Genomic DNA, 27735 nt, shown 5'->3' with positions numbered 1-27735 from the left:
AGAAAAGATACTGGAATTATACTTGAAAGATTCTTATGCTATATGGGTAGTAGTATATTATTTGAAAGTATTCAGTGATAAATTGAAGAGGTATATTGTAAGCTCTAGAGCAAAGACTAAAAATAAGGAGTATATAACAAATAAGCCAATGAAATAATAATAAAAATTTCAATTACTCCAAAGCCAGGTGGGGAACAAAAGATAAAAGGAATAAAGAACAAATGCCCAGCAATTGCACTGCTGGGGATTTACCCCAAAGATGCAGATGCAATGAAACGCCGGGACACCTGCACCCCGATGTTTCTAGCAGCAATGTCCACAATAGCCAAACTGTGGAAGGAGCCTCGGTGTCTATCGAAAGATGAATGGATAAAGAAGATGTGGTTTATGTATACAATGGAATATTACTCAGCTATTAGAAATGACAAATACCCACCATTTGCTTCGACGTGGATGGAACTGGAGGGTATTATGCTGAGTGAAGTAAGTCAATCGGAGAAGGACAAACATTATATGGTCTCATTCATTTGGGGAATATTAATAATAGTGAAAGGGAAAAGAAGGGAAGGGAGAAGAAATGGGTAGGAAATATCAGTAAGGGAGACAGAACATGAAGACTCCTAACTCTGGGAAATGAACTAGGGGTGGTGGAAGGGGAGGAGAGCAGGGGTGGGGGTGAATGGGTGATGGGCACTGAGGGGGGCACTTGACGGGATGAGCACTGGGTGTTATTCTGTATGTTGGCCAATTGAACACCAATAAAAAATAAATTTATTATTTTAAAAAAAAAGAGAACAAATGAGACAAAAAAACAACTAGCAATACAGCAAGCAGATTTAAATCTAAATGTATCGGGCAGCCTGGGTGGCTCAGCGGTTTAGCGCCACCTTCGGTCCAGGGCATGATCCTGTAGACCTGGGATCGAGTCCCACATCGGCTCCCTGAGTGGAGCCTACTTCTCCCTCTGCCTGTGTCTCTGCCTCTCTCTTTCTGTGTCTCTCATGAATAAATAAATAAAATCTAATAAACAAAAATTTTAAAAAATCTAAATGTATCAATAACTAAGTATAAATGATCTAAACACTCTGATTACAAGTGAAGACAATTATGTCATTTATATGTTAACTGAAAAACAAAAAACAAAAACCGTTATGTCATTCCCTCTCTCCATTTAAAATCCTCAAATGGTTGGAAATGTTCTGTATCTTGAATGTGGCAGAGATCATAGGATCATAGCCTTAGTCAAAATTCATAAAATAGTACACCTAAAATTTATAGATTTTTACTGTATATAAATCATATCTCAATAAACCTGACTTAAAAATTTCTTTAAATGAGAAAAACAAAGACATCTTCAGACCAATTCACAACTCTTCACTAAAAGAAACACTAAAGGGTTGGCAAATTGATTTGAATTTAAATTAAAATAAATAAATAATCTTTAAAAAAGACAAAAGGGACTAAAGTAATATTATAAATTCATGAGGAAAGGATGAATACCTCAATAAATAGTGACACAGTGCTGGAGTACATGGCTAGCATTATAAAAAAATTAAGGAAAATTAGATCCTTACTTTTTATCATGTCCAAAGATACACACACACACACACACACACACACACTCACTCACACAAAGCAAGCACCAGAGTCCTAATTGTAAAAAGTGCAATGTTTTCCCAGCTTATGACTCTTTCTGAGAACTACACTACTGACCTCCAACACCCATGTTTGTTACTATAATGGCTTGGTCCCAAGCCATAGGTGACTAAACCTAAGGTGGATATTTCTCCCGAGCTAAGCCAATTTTGACTTGATGGTTCTCATTAATCTATATTTTTCAACTGATGTATTTTGTGAACTTAGAAACTGAGCCTTCCATAGTGAACAGCCATATGCATAGAGGAACAGAGAGAGATCACATCATTAGAGATAGACTAATGAAGCAGCTGTGAAGAGAATAACACAGAAGATTGTTCCTACACCCTGAGAGGCAGACAGACCAATTTTCACCTTCCAGTGGCCTGGTGGCCTAAACTTTCTCTGAGATACACTTAAGATAGAGTAACCAGAAGAGTGAACACTAGCTACATTACTGGGTTTTACTGTCAGGAGTTACAGAAAGAAGACTAAGCCTCTTACGACAACTTATATTGGTGTCAACAAAGATGACAGTCATAGATGACTAGATTGGGCTCAAGTGGCAAGAAGTGAAGTCTGAGCTACAAGGATGGAGATTAATCCTTTAAAGTCACCTAGTCCATGGCCTATTGACCAGCTGGTCCACAAATAACAGGTAGAAAGGGTAACTCCATTGGAATATTACTTTATTAGAAGAGTCAGCTTTCTGCCAGAAGATGACAGATTGTTTTCCTCAATTTAGATACAACCCTAAAACCTCTGGTTTCCTCCATTTTTAATTAAGATATAGATATACCAACAGTGTTTTCTGAACTGCAATTTAAAAAATCTGAGTGGCCACCAATGCATTGAAAAGAGTTTTAAACAGAATTAGAAAAACTTGGGATATAGTATTCTGTTAAGTACAACTTTCCCTGCTCTATCAGAGAACATATTTTTTTGAATAGCTAAACATACTTTCTTAGATTTTGACAAACTTACTAATTATCTAGAAGTTTCAAACTAAGGATGTTCACATTCAAGCAAAATTTGAGCATTAAACATTCAAAATATAACATATACATCCTTATTTTATTAAAACAATACTTTCAACATAAAGGAAACTTAGATGTCTTAAAGTATCTAGTGATGCTTCCAAAGAATATAAGCGAACAATAACTCAGACTTTCAGAATGTAAGATTTCTTTATATGTATCTCATATTCCACAGGATGACTAAAATATCCATTATAGTTTTAAAGGCAGTGAATGTGATATCCTATTCCACATACTTCACATAGTAATTAAGAACAAAGATTTGGAAGTAAAATTGCCTGGGTTAAAATTGTGACTCTACCATTTATTAGATCAGTTATCTACTAAATTTCAGATCATTAAATCACTTGGCCTCAATTTCCTCATCTGTAAAATGGAATAATAATAATGTCTAACTCATAGGAATTTTTGAGAATATAGGGCACTTACAACAGTATCTCAGGAATGTATAAGCTCAACATTATTTATCATAGTATGTTGTTTGAGATATAGTCCCATGGAAAGACTTAAAATTAAATGACAACATGGATAAGTAATCATTTATAGGAAATGATTTCTCAGAAAAGAATAATTGTCAAGTTTTTCAAAGCGATATAAATAAAAAGATAATAAACCATCTGAAAAATTCAGTTATGCTATCAATGATAGCAATTAAAAAAGATATCCATGAAATTGCATAAAATATCAAGTTATAGTTTCTTAAAAACAGGTAGAAATACCTAGTTAAAATGTGTACAGTGTATAGCCAAAACTGGAAACAGCCCAGGTGTCCATCAATAGGAGAATGGATGGTGATATAGTTATACAATGGAATATTACTTAGTAACAAAAAAATAGGAATGCTGTGCTTTGTGGAAGAAGCCTTACACAAAAGAGTATATACAATATTATTCTGTTTATGTGAAATTCTAGAATAGGCAAAACAAACCTGTGGTGGAAAATAAAGTAATAATTTCCCACGTTGGAGTAAGAATGAGGATTTACTGGGAAGAGACATAAGAAAATTCCCTGCGCCGCGCTCCGCACAAAGTTTGTTTTCTCCCTCCCGACGGGTGGGGGAGGGCGAGGAAGGCGGGGCGGGGGGGGGGGGGGGGCGGAGGAGAGGGGATCTGACGTCAGGCCGCGAGGTGCTTTCCAGCCACGAGCTGTCAGGCCGAGTGTCAGGCCCGGCAGGCTTGCCCAAGGTCCAGCCTAGCCCCTAGACACCATGTCAGACAGTGATCTGGGTGAGGATGAAGGCCTCCTCTCCCTGGCAGGCAAGAGGAAACGCAGAGGAAACCTGCCCAAAGAATCAGTGAAGATCCTCCGGGACTGGCTGTACTTGCACCGCTACAACGCCTACCCCTCAGAACAGGAGAAGCTGAGCCTTTCTGGACAGACCAACCTGTCAGTGCTGCAGATATGCAACTGGTTCATCAATGCCCGGCGGCGGCTTCTCCCAGACATGCTTCGGAAGGATGGATGGCAAAGACCCCAATCAGTTCACCATCTCCCGCCGAGGGGGTAAGGCCTCAGATGTGGCCCTCCCTCGTGGTGGCAGCCCCTCGGTGCTGGCTGTGTCTGTACCAGCCCCCACCAATGTGCTCTCCTTATCCGTGTGCTCCATGCCACTCCACTCAGGCCAGGGGGAAAAGCCAGCAGCCCCTTTTCCACAAGGGGAGCTGGAGCCCCCTAAGTCCCTGGTGACCCCTGGCAACACACTCACCCTACTGACCAGGGCTGAAGCCGGAAGCCCCACAGGTGGACTCTTTAATACACCTCCGCCCACACCCCCGGAGCAGGACAAGGAGGACTTCAGTAGCTTCCAGCTTCTGGTGGAGGTGGCACTACAGAGGGCTGCTGAGATGGAGCTTCAGAAGCAGCAGGACCCATCGCCTCCCTTACTGCGCGCACTCCTATCCCCTTAGTTTCTGAAAACGCCAAGTAGGCATCTGCCAAAAGGGGTGCTCGAGGCTCAAGCCAGCTGTCCTGGGTTTCCGTTTTGGTTCCCTTTCATACAGAGGGTTTTCTTTGGGTCACTGCCAAACATCGGGGTCATCGCCTCTGTCCAGAGGTCCTCAGCAGGAAGACGCCAGTCAGTGTCACTGCACTGTGATGGGGACCTCTCTGCTAACTGCCATTTCTCCAGGCCTCAGTGATGAGATTGAGATTGGAGACAGGCATGGTGCTGCTGCTGCTTCTCCAGAGGATCCCCAGGACACCTTTGTTCCAGCCTGCTTTCTGAGGCTGGGCACAGGAAACCTGCCACATTCAGACCTATGCCCCAGAGCTGGGCCTCTTTTTGTTAAGCCAAGTATGGACATTCCAAGTTCATAAGTGTGAACAAAAGAGAAGAGGAACCCAGCAGATGTAACAGAACTGACTCCAGTTCAATGTTTAGGTTTTCACTAAACTTTGTGTTTATTTTTCCCTTTTTTGCTGGGGTTTGCATTAATGGGAGTAGTTAGCCCAGGTGTGGGGAGTGAGAGTGTTGTGTAATGGGAGTCTGATGAACTGGGAATTATGCACCACTGCAACTGGTGAGTGTTTTACAAGGAAGGAGCATTTTTATCTTGGGGACCAGCTGAATATCTGCAAAATTCCAAATGGCTGTTTTATTGTTGGTTTGATTTACAAAAAGAAAGAAAAGAAAAAAAAAAAACTTTTGGGGCTTTGGCTTTTCTGCATCAGGCACAGAAGGGAATAAAGCCTTCTAAAGAATAAAGAAGAGGGTCCAACACAGAATCTGACCAAACCTTCTAAGCGAAAAGCAGAGAAGGATGATAAAACCAGAGGTGGTTTTTGGCTTGGTTTGTTTGTTTTGTTTTTTTTAATTCTTGTTTTTACTCTGTTTGGGGGTATGGGGGAAGTAAGCTAGACCAAGGCAATGGGTTTGGGTGTTTTTTGTTTTTTTTTTTCTCTTTAATGTTTTCCCCTCTTTATCCTTGAAAGCTTGGCCCTGCAGCCTGAGTTTTGAATTCCTTTAAGAACTTGGATTAGTGGGGCCAGAATATCAAAAGCTGCCAGTAGCTCCTACTTGGAGAGAAGTGAGCCACCTACTGGTCAGGAAGCCCTTGTAGCTGACCCAGATGGGCAGTTTTTCCCAGGACAGTGGCAAGAAGCAGGGAACGTGCCTCCAGCTGCACAAGAGCCATCCTCTATGGAGGCTGGGGCTGGAAATCGGTTATGAAGCCTGTCCACTGTGTCTTTGTGTTGCACCTTTCTTTAAATTGGAGTTGCGGAGGCCTCTGCCCTGAACTTCACAGTGAAACTGATAACCGTTGGTCTTACTCTTCTCCCTCCTCCCCATTTTTTAATTTGCTGTCTCACTGCTGACAGCAATACACCCATCTTTATATATCCTAAGAAACACTAATCCTAGGTTACTATTAGCCAAAATATTTTTGTTCTAAATAACATTGTTACTGGGCCAAAAGACCGGTCAGGAGCCCCCAGCCTATAGTTTCCTGAAGTTGTCAAGTCAGGCACAAGGGGGAGATTCCTGGAAGTTGACTGACTTTTGGGTGGGCCTAGCCAGGAGAAAGGCAGCAACGTGTGTTCTGTCCTTTCTGGGATGATCCCTGAAGGCTTCAGGGAAGCTACCTGACTTCTCAGTGGCTTGACCTACCCACTGCTGTGGGAATGGGTATGAGCTATTTAAGGAGAGGGAGCTTCGCTCTTTGTGAGTGGGCAAGTTTCTTAGGCTCTCTCTTTTGCCACCCCACCCCATCCTTGCATGTCCCAGGGGGATCAGGGATCCTCACCCTCCTGAGGCCCAGCTGGGGAAGAAAGAACATAGCAGCTTCAAGATTTCTTGAAGCTGTTTGCCCAGCCTGTTCCACCCCCACCCATGTGTGTGAGCCCAGGTCTGGTGTGACTGTTGGAAGATGCTTGTAGCAAGGGACCCTGGAAGTATACTGGGCTGGGGTGGGACTTCCTTTCCCGCAGTGCACTGAGCAGTAGAGGTGGTGAGGGGTGAGGAGCCATGCTGCTGAATTCTGGTTGGCATTCCCCCCTTGTGTAAGATGGGGAGGCTGGGGGTGGGGCAGCCTCCACTTGGTTTGGTTGTACAATAAACCTGGAGGAGAAGCACAGTTATCCCATTGAATTATTTGAGCAAAAAACTACTGTAAATAACTTTTGTTTTTGTCTTTCGTCAAATAAAGTTGTTTTTGGTTTTTGTTTAAAAAAAAAAAGAAAACTCCGTGGATGTTAGGCATATTCTGTATCTGTATCAAGTGTACACTTTTTTTGGAACTCATGAATGGCATACTTAACTCTTGTATATTTCATTATACATAAATTTTATCTCAAAAGAAAAAAACCAATCAAACAAAAACAACTTAAGTTAATAATATGCATGCTGAAGCATTTGGGGAAAAGTATAACCATATTTGCAACTTACGTTGAAGTTTATACAAAGGATGAGTTGACAGATGGATAGAGGGATGGATAAGTATGTGATAAAGCAGCAAGAATAATAAAATGTTAATGGTAGAATCTAGGAGGTAGTAGGTATGTGGGTTCTTACTCTAAAGCCCTGTCAACTTTTCTCTACATTTAAATACTTTCAGATAAAATAAGTGAAAAATACTTTATGTTCCTTACCAACGCCTGGAGTTATTAACAATCACTCCATTATCTATGGAGAAAGTATCTGTTGGCAATCCAGCAATATTCCAAGCTCTAATTTTTACTGGATCACCCAGCGTCTTACTCAATGAGAATTCCTCTGAACATGGAATTCTTTTCTCCTGTAAGAAATAAAAATATCTAATGTTTTATTTCATCTTGTTGGATGAAATATTTTTAAAATTATTGATTTGTCATTAGATATTATTTAATAACCAAAAAAACACACTGAATTGAAAGTTGGACTATAACAGTATTTTAATGATCAAACAAGACCCCACACTTTCAGCTATTTCTTCTCTTTCTCCTTATTACCATCTTTGCCTGCACAATACCCCAACACATACTCTGAATATACAAAAGGAAACTTATGAAACATAAAACCATTACCTTACACAACATGCTCCAATCTTCTGTACATGTTTGTCGAAAGCCAGAAGTGAAAGCACCAAGATAGGCTATTACTCCCGCTGATACTAAAACATCACCAGTCAAATTTTCATATATTATCTGAAGGTCATCTGCAGCCTGAGACCACCTGTGAGATCAACCAAAGGCAAAATTGTCTCACCATAGAGAATGATGGAAGACAGTAATAGACTACTTACTAGTAAGGGACTACTAGTCCAAATTCTTTTTTTTTTTTTACTAGTCCAAATTCTATAACAAAATGCCATGAAATGTTGGATTATTATCTATAAAATGAGGAGGTTGGGTGCCTTTTAGGGCTGACATGCTATAATATGTATCTATGCTATATGAATGACAATCCACATTTCATTATTAGATTATTAGGCATTTCTTACAGGACCTGACCCTTTAAAATAAGGAAGAACAAAAACAAAAATATGCCAGCATTTCGTCTAATAAACTTTCTCCAGGATGATTTGGCCTTGTGGTGCTGCTATTTGTTTCAGTATTTATTGTTAGTCTGTAAAACATAAACATTTGCAATTCATTATCAAAAATTATATTTAAGTTGTACAAAAGCTGGCATACTAATGCTAATAAGGTTGGTATTTTTTCCATTTCATGAAGTCTTTACAATAAAAAAGTGCATTTCAAAACTACCTAATTTGCACTACAAAGTACTGTCAAAGGTCTATTACCTTATCATATTGTTCACTCAACACATATAACTAAATGAGATAGCTGGCTGGTCAGTACAAATAAACAGATTAGAATAAAGCTAACTCTTTTAGTTAGATCAGTCCAGTTATATCTTCTTTGAAACAAATTTTAAGAAAGTGAGCCATATATCCACTGCTCCTCCCTCCACATTTTATTATGAAAAATTTTGAACACACACAAAATTGGAAAGAATTATAAAACGATCACCCACATACTCACCACTTAGATTAAGAATTATCATTTGCCTTATTTGCTAATTTTTTTAAAAATGGAAACAAGTGGCAAGTACCATCCTTAATATTGATATTCTGTTTGGAAAAGCCTGGCCAGGTAACTTGTTGAATGCCTCACATTCTAAACCAGACATTTAAAAATCACTAATCAGAATAAACACCCAAAGAAAGTAACATATTCAAGCCTGACTTTCTTAAATGTTGTTAAAATAAGTAGAAATCTGACCTCGATTTTTCTCCACCCAGTCCTCCAATTAGTTTTGAGGCTCTTTCAAGTTTCTTAGCGCAGAGTTCCACCTGGTCTTCTAAACGTGCCTTTTCCTCAGTCTTCTCATTAAACGTTCTTTGTAAATTTTCCAAATGATATTCTACATCTGCCAGTTCTGCTCTCTTCTGATTCAAAAGCTCCATTATCTCAGCTAGGGACTTCTGAGCTTCTGTTAAGCGGGCTTTCTTGGGTGCCACTACCTATTTGGGAACAATATATGCAGGTGCTATGTAAAACGGACACCTACAATAATCCTTTATATATGGGTGAAAAGTGATTAATTACTATTATAAATACATTTGTTACTTATAAGAATAAATTATACAAAATAAACACTTTGCCTTAAATCTCACACATATTTTTCCCTAAAGAAAAATATATTTATATGTCATATAGAATATGTAAAACATTCTGGACAGCAAATGGTCGTCTATAAAATAGATGAATTATTCCGGACTAACAAAATGTTAGAATATATAGTGGAAATAACACGTATATAGCAAAATGTCTGAAAATAATGAGAAGTTGCCATTCAACTGTTACCAAAAAAAAAAAAAAAAAAAAACAAGGAATACTATGTAGCAGAAATGATAAATGTTTCAAATATACAAATATGCTTCTGTTTGTGTGTGTATGGCTTTTTCAAATCTGTGGTTTTCTTCCCAGTGGGCTGAGGCAATACATTTACCTTGGGGGCAATAAGACTATGATAACAAAGTACAAGGAGAAAAAAAGCCTGATGTTCAGTTTCACTATGAAAACTGAATTTTCCTCAAGAAATTTTGAAAAGACACACTTTGTTGAGAGAAAGGAGATTTTCTAAAGTTCTTATATCATTATGTTCATTAATATATCAAGAATGGGGTTTGTGACCAAACTTGATCAAGGAGTGTATTTTAAGTCATTGGTAGAAAGAATTTAGAAGATGACCAAAGAGAATATATGCCAGTTTGAAAGAAGGAAGATCTAAATCTTCTGGTTCATTGCCATGAATTAAGTTGATGGAAAAGAGGGAAGGAGGAGGCAGGGATCAGACACCAAATGTCCTGTTTTCTCTCCTCTGGGCTAAAATCCTGAAGGGGGAACGTGTTAAATAAATAGCAGGAAGCTCCACTTTCTACTTTTGACTTCAGAGGAGACCTTGCTGACTATCTCCTTTCAACCCTTCCATAACATGGGGCAGCTGCATCAGAATTAAAATGGTAGTGTGGAGGTGTAGCGTGGGAAGTCAGGAAAGAATCTGAATGCCTTGGCTTCTATGCTTCATGCCTTGTGAGACATGTGGAAGTGAGCTAGGTTGAGAGCTCCCAAATCTGCTTTGGGGAGGGGACAAGATGTTCAAAGGAAGAATATCCCAGATAAAATTAATTTTATTTCTTTGATAAGTCTACTTCCCTGAAACCAATCAAAATCCCTACCTCTCTACAGGTACAGGTACCTTATTAGGAAAATATTTTCAATTGTGACAGCCTCATCAATTATTCTGTACTCTGAGATTATTCTAAATACATGCTACCATGTATTTTTGTCTGCCTTTTTATTTATATTTCCTGCTTCCCTCAGTAGAATTCTGCAAGCTACAGAGGGCAAAGCCACTGTTTCCTGGTCCTTTGCTAGCCAAATTTACAAAATGCTTTTAACGATTCTCCATAAAAGATTCCCTACCTATGCATGCTGTTACTTCAGGGCAATTGTCTATGCTCTGCCTCTTAAATCTACTGGATCTTCTAACTTCTGATGCTTTGAATCAAATTTTTAATCTGCCCCTTCACCCTTGAAGTTTTGAATTTTTCTTTGCTTCTGAAACTTTAGTTTTCTTTTGCCCCAAGGCTCTATAGGTACAGGTCATTCTGGCCAATTCATCCTTGTTCCCACAGCATTACCACTCACTACCACTAGCCAAGACCAGGTTATATCATACACAAGTATTCTCTTCATCTACTTGGTACTCAACATCTGATGTCTGTGCTGCAGCAAAATAAATTCTTTCTAGTCTCACTTTTAGAAACTTCTTAACTAGGCAATATATACATAGATTATCATTTCTAGGAATATTTCAATAGAAAATGAATGAGTTGATCCTCAAAATACCTTTGCAACTCTGTCATACACTTCCATAGCCATGATCCACTTACACAGACCCTCAGCTGCAGAAGAAGCTTTAGCAATCTTAGAAGCATCAAACTCAGGGTTTGTTAGGTATTCACCACGTATCTTCTGCATAACAGTCACCTATACAACAAACATTTTGATCTCAACATATATCATACAATCATAAGATGAAAAAAATCATGCATAGTAAAATGTTACATTAAAAAATTATGTTGTCTTTAAAAACCAAAGTCAGTACTTTGAAATAATTTTAAGATAAGCCTAATTGTAATAGAAACACAAGTCATATTTGTGAGCAAAAAATGCAGGATTACAGACATTGAGAGAATAAATTTTTTCCAAAAAAAATTAAAAGACCTTTGGAGATTGGAAAAATATGTAGAAACAAGTGGAAAGAACAATTAAACGTTAATAAATAAATACAAATTTGGATGGAAAAGTGCATGATCATTTTTTATCTCACATACATCTGTGTTTCAGATTTATGGAACTGTTATAAGCTAGAGAAATGTTTCATGTTAATAATACACTAAAACAGTAATTCATTAAATGATTTTCAATAGTATGAAGGGGTGGTTTTATGCATTGTGAGAATTCATAATATAGTCAATAACATAACATTCCTGCATTATTTTAATCCCAAAAATTATTATCTAATGTTTTATATAATATTGTATCATGTTAAAGATCTTATACACCTTGGCAAAGTTATATGTATATAAAAAATCCAATGAAACTCACTGGAATGTTGTCTTTGTCATATTCTCTCAAATCTCTTAAGAAATTCATATCTCCCAGAAGCTTTTTGCTAGGTCCCCAGTAATCTAATATCTATAAATAAAATTTATGGAAACTTATTAGATGTATAATTAGAGATGCTCAGTATAAAATTTTCTTCCAGAAGCTTAAGGTATATTATCCAGAGAAATAATATACTTTAAAAATAACAATTTACATCTCTTTGGAAATAAAAAGACTCTTCTTCCCAAGAACATATTAAACATATCAAACATTTAAGATATGAACATAAACTTATATGTTAAATTCATTATAAAAATTATATATTGAAATGCAAATGATGCAGTTATTTCTCTTTAGGAAATACAAGAAAAGTAACTAGCATAAACACCATCAGAATTTCATATAAGAAAAATGTATTTTTATTATTTCCAGTTTTATTTTCCTTTACTCTTGATGCTTTCAAGCCAGAAAAGTAGTTCTATAGACTGAGTGTCCCCCAACCCCCCATCAAAATTCATACGTTGAAACCAAATCCCCAGTGTAATGGTATTTGGAGAATGGGTCAAAGGGAGGTGATTGGTCATGAATGGGATTAGTGTCCTTATAAAAGAGACTTCCCTCCCACTTCTGCCTTGTGAGGACACTGCAAAAAGAAGGCCATCTAGAAACCAGGTAGTGGGCCTTCCACCTGACACTGAATCTACTAGAGCCTTGACCTTGGAATTCCCAGCCTCCAGAACTGTGAGAAATAGTAATTTATAATAGCAGCCCAAAGGGAGTATAAGACAGGCAGCAAACATTTTTCTTATAGATGACTCCCTCACCCAACTAGGCATCCCAGGTGAGAGAAAGAAGAAAAAGAAGACCAGGTTTACACATTGCTCTGCCAGTTACAGGATAAAGCACATGGTACTTGTGCTAGCAAAAACATTAGATAACTAGCCCAACATTTTTTTTCTAATTCCAGAAGCCTGATAGGTGTGTGTGTGTGTGTGTGTGTGTGTGTGTGTGTGTAAATGAGAATGACTTCTAAGATGAGAGCCTATTTATTTATTATCTCAGTAAAGGATAGAATGCACACACACACACATACACACACAAATTCCAATTCTCCAATTCAGGAATTCAAACCTAGGTACTATAAAAGCCTGAAAAAAAAAATAAGTCCATAAATTTAGTTTAGGATGGGTGCTATACCTTCCTTTTTAAGGAATATAGCCTTAAATAATAATCGTAATAACAACAGCTAACATTTATTGTGAACTTAACTCTTTATAAAGCTTTATATATAAGAGCTTTATATGTATTATCTTTCTACATGTATAATCTATATGCATAAAATCTATATGTATCTACCTATATGTATAATCTAATCCTCACATTGACTTTATGAAGCAGGTACTATAATAATCCTCAAGTCCCACAGAAGTTAAACATCTTGCTCAAGGTCACACTGCTAGTGGGACACATACTTTTAACAACTCTGCTATACTGCTTAACTTAGAATTTTTTGAATGCTCAGAAATAACACTTATATGGTTATATATCACATTCTTGAGAATCTTAGCTGGAAGAAGCTCACATATTTCAGTGTCCATTCCATCCCACCCTGTGATAGCAGGTAATCTGAGCAGACAGAAAAAGAAATAGAAGCAACTGGAACCACATTTTTCTGATGCTATACTGCCTTAGCTTTACTGTGGAAAACATGCATATAATGTTTTCCATAGTTTATTCTGAATCCATTCGATCTAGAAAACAATGTTTCTTCCTTGGACTGGATACTATTGACATTTAATAGACTCAGTCTGTACATTCATGAATATGATTTAAATCTTGTCTAGTTATTACCTTGCCTCCAGTTCCTGAAGGATCTGAAATTTTTTCTGGTTTTATATCTTTCATAACACAAATAGCAGCCATAACTAATTTAACACCAGATGGAGGATTTTTCATTGATTTCACAATTGTAATGTCAGCTGGCTAAATTGAAAGAAAACAGATTATCTTCAGATTAGTTTATTTTTAAATAATGAGAATTTTAAAAATAGCGTTGGAGAACAATGGAGCATCAGTTTTCATTTGAAATTATAATTGTTTTGGGCTTTGCATAATTATGAAATGATTAATAAAAGAGAATTTAAGCTTAGCACAGATTAAGACCAATGATTTTCAAACATTTGGGAGTTCAAAGATCCTTATGAGAATATAATAACAACTGAATCCTCCAGAAAATACATTTTTGCACATATATAAAAAATTTGCATATAATCACATACCAAGCCCCTATACTGAACTCAGATTAAGAATCCTAATTTAGATAGACTAATTCTATATTTGCTAATATAGTAGTTTTATTTTTAAAAATGAAAGTAGAAGTAGATCTTAATTTAAACTTATTTTCTATAAAGGTATATATTGTTGTGACAGACCTCATAGATTCACTTACTTATTATCTACTCCAATATCTTTCTGACATCCTTTGCAATTGCTGGAAAGCTAACAACTATATATCTTAGTGCCCCATAAGTTAGAGTTGTGTGTGGTCATTGGGTTCCACCATCGGATCACTTGAATAACACCAGAATTCTGAATGAATAAATTGGGATATGGGCAGGGTGTAATATATCTCATTTGCTGATATAGATTACAGTGAGTGTAGTATGACTCTGTAGGATAGCTCTGCAGGCTTCTGACTCAGAGGATCATTCCTCTGGTAGACTATTTCCAATTTGGCTCTGTGAGTCATTCCTGGCAGCTTAGCCTAGAATCTATTTCTTCAGCTCTTCCAATAATTGTGCAATCCATTTACAAAATTCCTTAAAGAATCCTTGTCTGCTTATACAAAATAGAGTCAATTCTCTTCTCTGCAACTGAAGCTTACCTACCTCATATAATATAGTATTTGATACCAGGAAGGGTACAAGCAACAAACTCTCAATGAGAGGGGAACCTAATATCAATGATCTGAACTGGTAAGATTTGAAAGCATCAAGAATCCTCTGAGTTTCAGATGGAATGCTGAAAGTCCATGGTACATAGTGATAAATGGTTACTTAAACTAATGCTCATGGTCATTTAGAATGGAGTGCCTATTTAAAACAAGGCTTTGCCAGAATGAGTGGCTGCTATGATAAATGTCTAAGGAGAGAATGAAGAAAGACCACTGGGTAGGATGTGGCTTTTAAATGTGCCAGAGAACAAACAGGAAGAAAACAATAAGCTCAGTGTTTTAAATTCCCGGCTCACAGCACAGTGAAGGCACTAGGAAGTTTCTATAACTGCCCTAAAAGAATATATCTTATGATTAGAAGGCTGATGTATCTGAAAATCAGATAGAGTTTGCTCCCATAGGTTGTCAAATTTTGAGCTCACTGTCTTGTCAGGAATCTTACATAGATATTAGTAGGATGAGGAAAAGGGTAAAGAATGGGGTCTGAATATCCTGAACTGCCTTCTACACTGGGCCTTCCTAGTCAGCAGAAGCTGTCTCTTCTGCTCTGCTTGGTTAGATTGTTATGACTCTGTAAAAAGTCATATACAATGCAGTGTAATGCAGATAGCTGCCACCCACATCTGTATTGGAAATTATCTTTAAGTTTTTCTGTACAGGCACATCCAGAAGGCTTCAGGAAGGTAGCTAGCTGCACACTCATGCCTCCTGGTCCATGTAGAGGATCACTTTGGCCTCTTGGAGACTGTTTGTTCCATTCTCATTGGAATATCCTGATTGAAAATTATAAATAACATATGAACAGCAAAAATATAAGATAATGACATATTAGAGAGGAATGATGAAGAGGCAAGTTTCAGTTGACTGGACAAAAATGATACAACACCCTCCAGTGGAAAAGAATCATACCTTATGAACCAAGGATCTATTACTAGTTTGTTGATGAAACACATGGTAGCATACAAACACTTGCCTTGAGTGTATCCAGGGCAGACAGAGCTGCTTCCAAGGCTGGAATCGCCTCGGCTAGGTCACTCTCACACTCGTTTTTCAGAACTTGGGCTTCTTCAGCCTTGCCACTGGCTATTTCTTCATCTAATTTCACAAACTTTCTTTTTGCTTCCACTTGTGCAGATTCTATCTCAATAACCTAAAGAAAGAAAAATAAATAAAACAATTCTTCCAACATCCTACTGCTTTCTTCATCCTAGAAACAAGACAATGTTTAGAAATTAGGGAATCCAACAAATCATGTCAAAGAGCAGGAGGTCCCAGGACAAAATGAGAAATGCAAGTATATGCGACCTAACTGGATAATGGGCTTCTCATTTCCCTTCAAAATCAAAACAAATGGGGCTCCTGGGTGGCTCAGTCAGTTGGGCATCCAACTATTGATTTTGGCTCAGGTCATGGTCTTGGGGTCATGGGATTGATTCCTGTGTCAGGCTCCACACTCAGCACAGAGTCTACTTGGGATTCTCTCTCTATTCTCTCTTTATTCTCTCTCTCTCTCTCTCTCCCTCCCTCCCCCGCTCTAAATAAATAAATAAAATCTTTTAAGACAAATAAACACAACTCACATGGGACTCAGTGAGATAACCAGTTAGTAGAAAAGGGTAAGGTCCCTAAGATCTAGTAGTGGCAAAAAAATTAAGGCATATTTTCAAGGCTAATTTTACATATTTCAATTGCTTTCTGACATTAATTAAAAAAAAACTCAGGATACTCTACCTGCATCATATGTGCATTTTCAATTTTAGCTTCCTCCAATTTGGGCTGTAATTGGACAAGCTCCATTTTCATTTCTCCAACCTAAATAGACAGTTCGTCAATAAGTTTTCATAGCTACAAGAGCTGCAGAAGCTAAATGCAGAAAATTTAAAGTTAAAGGTATCATAAGGCATCACGGCCAGAAAAACCTTAACTTTTCCTTCCAGTTCTTTATGTGATAAACAAAACCATGAGGGCATGGCCAAGTATATGATAGAACAGTGAGAGAACGCAGTTATCATGGAAGAACTGCAGATAGAAAGAAGGTGGCAACTTGAGGTGCCCCTATTATACTATGTGCATGGTATACAATGCATATGGATCACTCAAACCTGGGTTGCTTATACTGAACTAATGCTAATATGTATCACTAGCACTTGACTCATTAAAAATACGCACATGCAATCTTATATTTAACCAGCTATTATGATAAAAAACAAACAAAACTAAAAGGCAACCCAGGCTTATTGTATTTTCTCCAAATTTTGAAAACTTAAGAATATAGGGGCTCCTGGGTAGCTCATTCGGTTGAGCATTCAACTCTTGATCTCAGCTCAGGTCTTAATTTCAATATTGTGAGTTCAAGCCCCATATTGGGCTTCCCACAACGACAACAACAAACAAGAATAAAACAGGATAAGGACACCTGAGTGGCTCAGTGGTTGAGTGTCTGCCCTCGGCTCAGGGTGTGATCCCAGGGTCCTGAGATCGAGTCCCACATTGGGCTCCCCATAGGAAGCCTGCTTCTCCCTCTGCCTATGTCTCTGCCTCTCTCTGTGTGTCTCTCATGAGTAAATAAATAAAATCTTTTTTAAAAAAGAATGAAACAGGATATATTTGAGTCTGTGTGGAACCTTAGTGAATTTCTCTAAAACTCACTTTACTCATCTGTAAAATGAGGATCATTAAAATGTCTACCTCCTGGAGTGGTTATGAGGAATAATTGAAGGAATGAGTATGAAGCACATAATACACAGTCCCTGGCACATAATATAATCTTGATAAATTATAACTCTTGTTATTTACGATTTCTTATATTTCCCATAATATATTACCATTTTGAGCAGCTCATCAAATTTACCTGAGACTCAGCAAAAGCTAGTTTGTCAAGCCCATTCACATATCGCTGTTTTGCTTCCATGACAGCTTGTCGCCTCTTAGTCAAAAGCTGTCGAAATGAGGCAATAAGTTCAAGATAAGAAGTAGCAGTAACATAATTATGTCGTCCTAGCTCCTGCAAGAACCTAAGACAGAAAGATAACATATCTTACTCTAAGTAAGTTGTTGCACAAAGTAAGAGGTGTATTCAGCACAGCATCAGCAAAAAACCTATAAGAATAAAGGTTAATTTTATTTAGAAGCTGCTGCATATTTGACCTTTATAACATTCTAAGAATTCTGCACATAACAACATCCTAATTTCTTGTCTACAAAATATCAGATAGCAGAAGTGTGTTTAAAAAGCACAAATCACCAAAGATGGGTATCATAGGTAAACAACAGCAAGATATAGGTCTTTTTACATGTTTCATAAACCAGGAGGATCTAATGCTATAAAGGGACCCAAGGTACTGTGAAGCTAGGGAAGTGTAGCAGGAAGGGGTATCACAGATAGGATATAGCAACTTCCATACAGTGCCCCAGTAGCAATGTTTGTTCTATGAGACTTGCCATCTTAACATTAGACCAGGGTTGGGCACTGGACACAGATGAGGCTAATCACATTTTGGAATAAATTTGGCAAAGGGAGGTGGAAAGAGCCAATCAGTCTGCCTAGACCTAAAATTGCAATAAGTAAACCTGAGAACTCAGAGGCAGACAGTTTCCTCCATATCCATTGGGAAGTAGAAAACTCAGTCTGCCAAATACCATATGATCTCATTTGTATGTGAAACCTAAAGTAATAATAATAATTCATAGAAATGAAGAACAAATTGGAGGTTCCAGAGGCAGGGGGCAGGGTGGGGAAAATTGGGTAAATGTGGTCAAAAGGTACACATTTCCAATGATGAGGTTAATAAGTTCTGGGAATGTAATGTAGCATGGTGACTATAGTTAATGATACTGTAGTGTGTATTTGAAACTTGCTAAGAGAGTAGATCTTAAAAGTTCTCATCACAAGAAAAAAATTGAGGTGATGTTAACTAAGCTTAATATAGTAATCACTTCACAATATATATATATGATATATAAAGTTATGCTGTACATCTTAAATTTATGCAATGTTATATATCAATTATCTCTCAAACTGGAAAACGTCAAAGAAATACAAAAAAAGAAAAAGAAAGAAAATACAGTCTTCAAAGAAAGAGAAAGAAGCAGATTCCCAGAAAGAAACAGAGATGAGAAACAGAAAAAACGTTTCTGGATTTAGGATGACTTTCTAGCTCCTGTTTCCAGTCACATCTATGATCCAGCTATAATCTTTCCCTTAAGCTTTGTGAGACACCCCTGTATCTTTATAATAAATTCTCCCTTTTTCTTAAACCTAGGTCAAATAGTTTTCCAATACTTGCAAGCCTTGGTCCTAATTAAATGATCAGAAATATTTAGAAGACATAGAAATCCTTTTTGAAATCTTGAGCTTTCACAAAAAAGAGACATGTTAAAACATAAGGCATTATTGTCATTTTAAAATTTATTAATACTAACCTTTCTGATAGATCCATAATGCTAGTGTGAAAGTGTTTGCAGATTGGAACTATCTCTCGTCTTTCAAACTCAGTAAGCTCCAGCGTTTCTAGGAATTTCACAGCTACAAGTTCAAGGGCATCTTCAGGCCATGGCTAAAAATAAAGAAAAAGAAAAACTTAAGAAGTCTATGATAAGAGTCCACCTGTGAGAGAAGAATTTGGGGTTGAAGAAATTAAAACCTTAATGGGGAAAACAGAATTGGGTGGGCTGAGGTCACGAGTACATCTGCAAAAGAGCTAATAAATATTAGCTAAAACTAAAGATAAACTAAAACTAAAGATAACACAATATAAAGGAAGGGTCAATGATATTTACATATCAAGGATATACTACACGGCTTTCCTAGACTCTTCCACTTGGACATCAAATAGATACCCCAAATTTAGCATGACAATGACAAGGCTGCTAGCTGCCCACCTAATACCTACCATCTCTTTTCCCTTAGAACTCCAATTTTATTCTAGATAACAATATGCCCAGATAAATAAGACCACATTTCCTAGATTCCCTTGCAATTCACAGGAGATAAAGGCTCTTTAAACGGTCACATAGAGCTGGTGTGTGTCTTTTTTGTCCTAACTTTCTATTATTGTACCTCTGGCCTGGGACACAGATGTGAAAGTTGGAGCTCCAGCAGCCATTTTAGACCATAAGATGAATCTGAGGGTGCAAGCCACTTGCTAAAGCTAGTAATGAAAAAACCTTAGAGTCTGATGACTTTGTTAAGCCACAAAGCCCAGTCTATCTTCAGATTTTTTTCTATGAGAGAAAAAAACTTTATATGTTTAGGGTTTTTTTTTTTAAAGATTTATTTATTTGAGACAGAGAAAAAAAAAAACATGCAGAGGGTAGGGGCAGAGGGAGAGGGTGAGAGACTCTTAAGCACACTCCATGCTGAGTGCAGGGCCCAACATGAGGCTCAACCTCGGGACCCTGAGATTACGACATGAGCCAAAACCAAGAGTTGGACCCTCAACCAACCACAGCACCCAGGTGCCCCTAGTTTGGGTCTCTGTTATTAGTAGTCCATCATAATTCCTAACTGTTAAAACATCCAGAGTTGAACTTTTAAGATTCTTCTGCCCAAATTTGCTTCTTTTCCAGTCTTCCCTGTGCCAGTGAAATGGTTCCTCTGCTTTTCCTAGAATATGCCAACTATGCTCCTGCATCTGGGCCTTGGGATGCCAGAATAAGTGTCTATTCCCTCTGACTAGAACCCTCCTCACTTGGATCTCCATGTGGTTCTCCGTCACATCTCTGCACAAAGGCGAGCTTACTAGGAAGGTCTCCCCAGAGCACTCATTGTAACACACCATTCCCTCCCTCATTTCTCTTTTCCTTGTCCTAAGTTTTCTTCTTAGCACTTACCAAAACACAACATAAATTTTTTAAATTCATTTGTTCATCACCTGTCTCCCTGACCACTAATATGTAAAATCTATGAAATCAAGGACCTTTCTCATGCCATTCTCTTCAGTGCCTAAGACAGCACCTGTCCATAATTATCTAGAATATTTATTCAAGGAAATAATTTATGTTAAGTGAACAAATAATCTTTACTTGCTCATTATTTTCCAAATTTCATTTAGATTCAGCAAGATGCTTGTAATTATTTTCCTTTGTATCAGACAATATTCATTTTAATATCATTTTTTTTCAGTCTCTAGCCCTTCATCCTAGAAAAATTCAAACTTTTTGGACCAAGCACTCCAATAGTAAAGTTTAAAGCACACACTGCCAGGGTATACCTATCTACAAATATACTATATTCATGTTGTACTAACATATTTTTCAAACCTCAAAAGAGGGTTCTAACGGTGGCTCAGCAGTAGAGCATCTGCCTTTGACTCAGGGAGTGATCTCAGGGTCCGGGATCAAGTCCCACATCAGGCTCCTGCAGAGAGCCTGCTTCTCCCTCTGCCTATGTCTCTGCCTCTCTCTCTCTCTCTCTCTCTGTCTCTCATGAATAAATAAAATCTTTAAAAAATAAAAAAATAAATATTACCAAGATCATCAAATTTTTGTAAAATGCCAGAATAAGTGTCATATTAACTATACATCATTGAAAACACTACAAGGTTTATCTTTCTGTTCTGGGTGATTCGTTTTTTAATTATCCTGCTAATTGTGAAGGGTTTTTTGTTTTGTTTTTAATGCGAGGCTTGAACTTAGGAGCCTGAAGTCAAGGCATGAGCTGAGATCAAGAGTCAGATACTCAACCAATTGAACCACTCAGGTGCCCCTAATCATAAAGGTTTAATAACTATCTCTAGCAACTGAATATTTATGGCCAAAGCAACAGAAACCAGTCTTCACACAAAGGGGATGTATCATCATATATAAGTCTTTCAGAGTTGCCTAATTTATTTTTTAAAAGATTTTATTTATTTATTCATGAGAGATACAGAGAGAGAGGGGCAGAGAGAGGGGCAGAGACACAGGCAGAGGGAGAAGCACGATCCATGTAGGGAGCCTGATGTGGGACTCGTTCCTGGGTTTCCAGGATCATACCCTAGGCTGAAGGTGGCGCTAAACTGCTAAGCCACCGGGGCTGCCCAGAGTTGCCTAATTTAGAAGCTCAGCCATGTCATCAGTAATCCAGTCTTTTCCATCCTTTTGCTTTCCCATTCTCAGTATACTTTATCCTGGGGCTGGTCCCATCATGGTGGCAAGAGGACTGCTGCAGCTATGGACCTTTTATCCTCAAGCAACAAGTTTGAGAGACAGAAAAGGCACTTTTTCTACCATATAACTCTTCTTATAATGAAAAAGCTTTTCCCCAAAGCTCCCAGTAGACTTGAACTCAGGACCCATTGGTAAAAAGCAAAAGCAGGTCATGAATAGATTCATGCATAAGCCAATCAATAGTAAAAGGTACAAGAGCACCAATATTGAATTAGACCAAGCAGGAATCAATCCCTGTGACACATGGCTACATGGAAGGTGATTTCTCAGACCAAATCAGAGTTCTGTAGGCAAGGATAAAGTGGGTAGAGAATGGCTGTTGATAGGAAACCAATGGTCTCTCCAATGCCATGATAAGCTAATATTGCAAGGTATGATATACTCTGGGGATAAGGTTTATTGTTTAAAGTCAGTATCAATCCTTATTTTAAATAGCCTTCTTAAATTTGTTTTAACAGATATCTTGTCATATCTCATTAAGGAATCATTGCTTTTGCCTCATAGCATGGCTGACATAAGCTCAAGCTAGGTTATGCTGGTTTATGCCATTCTCTTACACCCACTTATAACTGTATTATATTTTCAATGTTCAGTTTATCACAGGGATCCCTCAGGGTACCTTACATCCTGTTTCGGACACATGGCTCTCTGACATATAAAATAGGTAAAGATGTCAATGTTAATACATATATAATATTTCATACAAAAATGAATATTCTGGGGCACTTGGGTGGCTCAGTCAGTTAAGCATTCAACTCTTGATCTCAGCTCAGGTCTTGGTCTCAGGATTATGAGTTCAAGTCCAGTTGGGCTCCACACCCCTACTTAAAAAAAAGAAAAGAATATTCCAGTAATTCCTTCCCTGATCATCTGAATTGCTTTGGTACCCCCAGTAAGTACGCACCCTACTTTGAGACTATAGATCTAGCCAAAAAGTCAGTGCCGTCTTGACCTATGTGATACATAGTGGTTTACGTTCACTTCCTGAGTTTCACAAACCCAAGTCCCAGACAATGCCATTAGCATCATTCTAACATAGATTCTATATCCCCACTGCTTCAGTGTAAAACCTTTATTCCTCTCTGTTATCAACTTAAACTCCCTTATTTATTTGCAATTCCCTGTTTCCTTTTTAAAAAAATTTTCTCTATGAATTATTTAGAATAGAAAGTCTCATGGTTATGACAAAGATATTCAGAAATAGTAAATTGTATTTATAAGATTTCACAAAAGAAAAATTTATGGTTGGACAGGTTTGTTTGGTTTTGGATTTTGGACACTTAATGGATATAATATTAGGATATGGCTTACATAAATCAAAGTTGTTTCACACAACTTTTATTCTTATGTAAACACTAAAACACCCACTAGCTGAAATATATGTGCAGCCCTCAAAAGAGAAAATTAGTTTTTCAAAAATACAATTGATAAATAGGTAAAAAAGAATAAAACATATTAGTACCAGAAATTTATTTTTATTTTTTTTTTAAAGATTTTATTTATGAGAGACATACAGAAAGAGAGAGAGAGGCAGAGACACAGCAGAGAAAGAAGCAGTCTCTATGCAGGGAGCCTGACGTGGGACTAGATCCCGGTCACACCCTGGGATGACGGTAGCGCTAAACTGCTAAGCCACCGGGGCTGCCCCAGAAATTTATTTTTAAAAGAAATTAGGGGCACCAGAGTGGCTTAGTCAGGTAAGTGTCCAACTCTTGGTTTGGGCTTAGGTCATGATATCACTGTTGTGAAATCATGCTCAAGGTCAGGCTCTGAGCTCAGTGTGAAGTCTGTTTCAGATTCTCTCTCTCTCCCTACCCCTCTCCCCATACCCCACCCCCACTTACTCTCTCACTCTCTCTAAAATAAATGAATAGGGGATCCCTGAGTGGCTCAGCAGTTTAGTGCCTGCCTTTGGTCCAGGGCACGATCCTGGAGTCCCGGGATCAAGTCCCACGTCGGGCTCCCGGCATGGAGCCTGCTTCTCCCTCCTCCTGTGCCTCTGCCTCTCTCTCTCTCTCTCTCTCTCTCTCTCTCTCTATCATGAATAAATAAATAAATCTTTTAAAAATAAAAATAAAATAAAATAAATGAATAAAGTCTTTTTTAAAAAAGAGGTATAAAAGAAATTACTCTATAATCTACAGTCCATATTGTATTGAGCATAAAACAAATAGAAGGTACCATGAAATACTATTCTCAAGAGCATAACTGCTTCATAGTCTTACACAAGCAGTGGCAATTTGTTAAGTGAAGTGGCAACCTTCATCACTTGCTGCTGGCATGATTGAAACGGTCACTTTGCTGGTCTTTCTATCTCGTTTTGCCCTATTCCAAACCATCCATCATATAACTGCCAATGGTTTGGATTTTTCCTTTGAAATATATTAGCTAAATATATGTTAATGCCCCCACAGTGTCTTTGGTATAAAACCAAATTCATAGGCACATTTACAAATTTACTTACAACTTAGCACCTACCCAAAGCTCCGGCTTAACTCCTGCTATCCTCATTGCCCATCTGCTACACCAAACTACCTATACCAAACTAATGTTTGGTCAAACATTATGTTGGGTGTTTCTATGAGGTGTCCTTTTGGATGTTTAATGTTTAAATCAATAGACTAAGTAAAGCAGGTTGCCTTCCCTAATGTGTATGGGCTCATAGAAGGCCTGAATAGAACAAAATTGCTGAATACTCTCACACCCCCAGGTAAGGGGAACTCCTACTGCATGACTGCCTTCAGGTTGTTCTGGGTGATTGTTTTTTAATTATCCTGCTAATTGTGAAGGGTTTTTTGTTTTGTTTTTAATGCGGGGCTTGAACTTAGGAGCCTGAAGTCAAGGCATGAGCTGAGATCAAGAGTCAGTTACTCAACCAATTGAACCACTCAGGTGCTCCTAATCATAAAGGTTTAATAACTATCTCTAGCAACTGAATATTTATGGCCAAAGCAACAGAAACCAGTCTTCACACAAAGGGGATGTATCATCATATATAAGCAGTTTCTTCCACCTTTGGACTCAGATGCAAACATTAGCTCTTCCTGGTTCAAAGCCTTCTGGCTTTCAGACTAGAATTTACACCATTAGTTTTCCTGGGTCTCCAGCTTGCTGGCTACAGATCTTCAAACTTGTTAACCTTCATAATCATGTGAGCCAATTATTTACAATAATAATATGTATAGATATAGCTATCAATATGGACAGATACAGATCTACGTATATGTATTTTTACACACATATACATGTGAGTTTGTATATACATATATAACACATTCTATATATATATATTCTATATATATAACACATTCTCTTGATCATTTTTTAAGATTATTTATTTATTTATTCATGATAGACACGGAGAGAGAGCCAGAGACATAGGCAGAGGGAGAAGCAGGCTCTTCATAGGGAGCCCGATGCAGGACTCGATCCAAGGGCAAGGGCAGACACCCAACTGCTGAGCCACCCAGGCATCCCCATTCTCTTGGTTCTTAATACACTCCTCCTTTATAGAATTAATTTTTCATACTTCAGGGATTCACTGTCCTAATAAGTAGAACTTTTGCACACCAAGATTATAGCTCTTTCATATAATTGTGAATGTTCATTTGCCAACTGCTTTTTCTATCTTCAAGTCTAGAGTATGAGTTCCTCCTGGGGATCATGCAGGCTTATCAGTCCCTGGCACCGAGACACACCTGTCATTAGAGTAGGTGGTCAAGAAACACGTGCTGAATGGATATTAACAGAGCTGGAGTAAGATTTCAGAAAAATTCTAAGAGACTTAGTTGTCACCCCCCACTGCTGCCCAAAATTACACACCTGGAACCAGTCAATGGTACAGCAATTGATGAGGGATGGGAACTGCCGCAAGCGATTTCTAAAGGCATCACCAATGGGGCTAAAGGCCACTACAACATGAAGATTATCTTTGCAGCGATTCACAAAGAAAGCAAACAGGGCCAAGGGACTGAGTTCACCGTGCTTGTTGCCAGCCTGAGCTACAGGACGAACACCCTAGGGAATAACAGAACATAAAAACCTTGTGAACAAAAATAGACAAGCTGATGATAGGATTAGTAGACCCTGGAATATTAAGAATTTTTATTCTTCTTCTTGTAAATATTCCAAAATTTTATTCATATCAGTAGAATTTCTTTGATACAGTTTGTATTTAGAAGGCTTCTTCCAACTCCATAATTCTATAATTTGAAAACAAGTATCTGCTAAGAATTTAACTTATAAAGATATTCACAGAAAGTTCACCACTATATGTGTGTGTGTATAACATATAAAATTATAATTTAACATTGCTTATAAGAGGAAAAACAAACCGCCGAAGCATCCAGTAAAAAACATAACAAAACATCCATATGTTGTGATTTTATACAACCGTTAAAGGAGGTGCATCAATGTATGTGCTATGGCAAGATCATTAGGATAAAATGAGAACAAATGTGCAAAGGTGTATATAATATGATTCTCTTTGTTAAATTAAAAAATACTTAGGCACATGTGTAAGTACATACACACCTTTTTATGGAAGCAATCACAGAAACTATTCATAATGGTGACTTTTGGTGAGATGGACTTAAGGGAGAGGGTGAGAGGGAGGCTGTCACTTTTAACTTTGGACATTTTTCTTGGTTAATTTCATTTTTTTCATTTGGGGCATTTTTATGCTGTTTGAATTCTCTCACTTTATTCTTATTACATTCACATATTTTTAAAATGTTAGTACGGTTGTCTGGTAATGAGATTATGGGGGCACTTTTAACTTTGTTTATCTCTATATGAGAGAGGCATCTTACATAAGGCTGGTCATCATGGCTCTGGAACCAAACTTCTTGAATTCAAATCTCAGCTTGCAGCTTATTACCTATGTGACATTGGGAAAATTTTATTTAACCTCTCTGTAACTTAATGTCCTCATCTGTAAAATGGGGGAAAGAGTACCTACATCAGAGGGTTGTTGAAGGTTCAAATGAGTTATTACATGTGAACACAGAATAGTTCTTGTTGCATAGTTAAGTAACTATTAGCTCTTATATGCTACCTTTCTCCTTATTCAGAGCACAAAAGATTTCATAGTCAATAAATTATCTTATAAATAGATTTAAGAAGGTTTTTAAAAAGATCTTATTTATTTATTCAAGAAAGACACAGAGAGAGGCAGAGACACAGGCAGAGGGAGAAGCAGGCTCCCTGCAGAGAACCTGATGTGGAACTTGATTCCAGGACCCCAGGATCATGACCCAAGCCAACAGACGCTCAACCACTGAGCCAACCAGGAGCCCCAAGAAAGTTTTTTTTTATAGCAGATATAAATATAGATATATGTACACACACATTGCTATTGCTACTACAATGAATTGATTTCTAAAAGAATTCTCTATGATAGATATGTTCTGCTTTATGTGCTAGATATATTCATGGAAAATTATAAATGGACTCTGTATATGCATTATGATAGTAATTCCCAAATTATCACTATTATGATCAGTGTCAGTCTATGAAGTTATGTTCAGGTGGTCTACCTGCATTAAGTCTGAGTTAACTTTGGGACATGCAGATAGAGAAAAATATGGTTGTAACTGTAGAACAAAAGTTCAAGAAATAGCCAGGTTAGTAATATAAGTATGAGGTTATTCACATAGAAATAATGGTTAATGCTTCTAAGTAGATGAGCTGTCTGTGGGAGAGTAATATCCACCTGCACACAGATATACTTTGGGACAGGGATTGATTGAGAGAGTAGGAAAATGAATGCGCATGAAAATTTATAGCAGCTTTATTTATAATTGCTCAAACCTGGAAGCTACCAAGATGTCCTCCAATCGGTGAATAGATAAATAAACTGTGATA

The 27735-nt window shown here is 37.6% G+C and overlaps 1 protein-coding gene and 1 pseudogene across 5 annotated transcripts in view; one reads left to right on the top strand and one right to left on the bottom strand.

Annotated features, from left to right (window-relative positions):
* DNAH12 (dynein axonemal heavy chain 12) overlaps positions 1-27735 on the bottom strand; it is a 203626-nt gene that overhangs the window by 63467 nt on the left and 112424 nt on the right. For all 5 annotated transcript variants that reach the window (XR_013357830.1, XR_013357829.1, XM_077858421.1 and 2 more), the window contains exons 45-55: positions 25693-25887; positions 19144-19277; positions 17573-17735; positions 16453-16533; positions 15691-15871; positions 13620-13747; positions 11769-11858; positions 11007-11147; positions 8874-9115; positions 7674-7821; positions 7260-7405 (exon numbers count right to left, since the gene is read on the bottom strand). Coding sequence is in view for 3 of the 5 variants with exons in the window: in XM_077858421.1 (XP_077714547.1) it covers positions 7260-7405; positions 7674-7821; positions 8874-9115; positions 11007-11147; positions 11769-11858; positions 13620-13747; positions 15691-15871; positions 16453-16533; positions 17573-17735; positions 19144-19277; positions 25693-25887 (1649 nt within the window). In the remaining 2 variants the exon portion in view is untranslated. The remainder of the gene's footprint in view (positions 1-7259; positions 7406-7673; positions 7822-8873; positions 9116-11006; positions 11148-11768; positions 11859-13619; positions 13748-15690; positions 15872-16452; positions 16534-17572; positions 17736-19143; positions 19278-25692; positions 25888-27735) is intronic.
* Positions 3776-4599, top strand: LOC144289869 (homeobox protein TGIF2 pseudogene; annotated as a pseudogene).

Source organism: Canis aureus, chromosome 19 (assembly GCF_053574225.1).
Source record: "Canis aureus isolate CA01 chromosome 19, VMU_Caureus_v.1.0, whole genome shotgun sequence".
In the NCBI taxonomy this organism is placed as follows: domain Eukaryota; kingdom Metazoa; phylum Chordata; class Mammalia; order Carnivora; family Canidae; genus Canis; species Canis aureus.
This window is presented reverse-complemented; position numbering and strand designations above follow the sequence as displayed.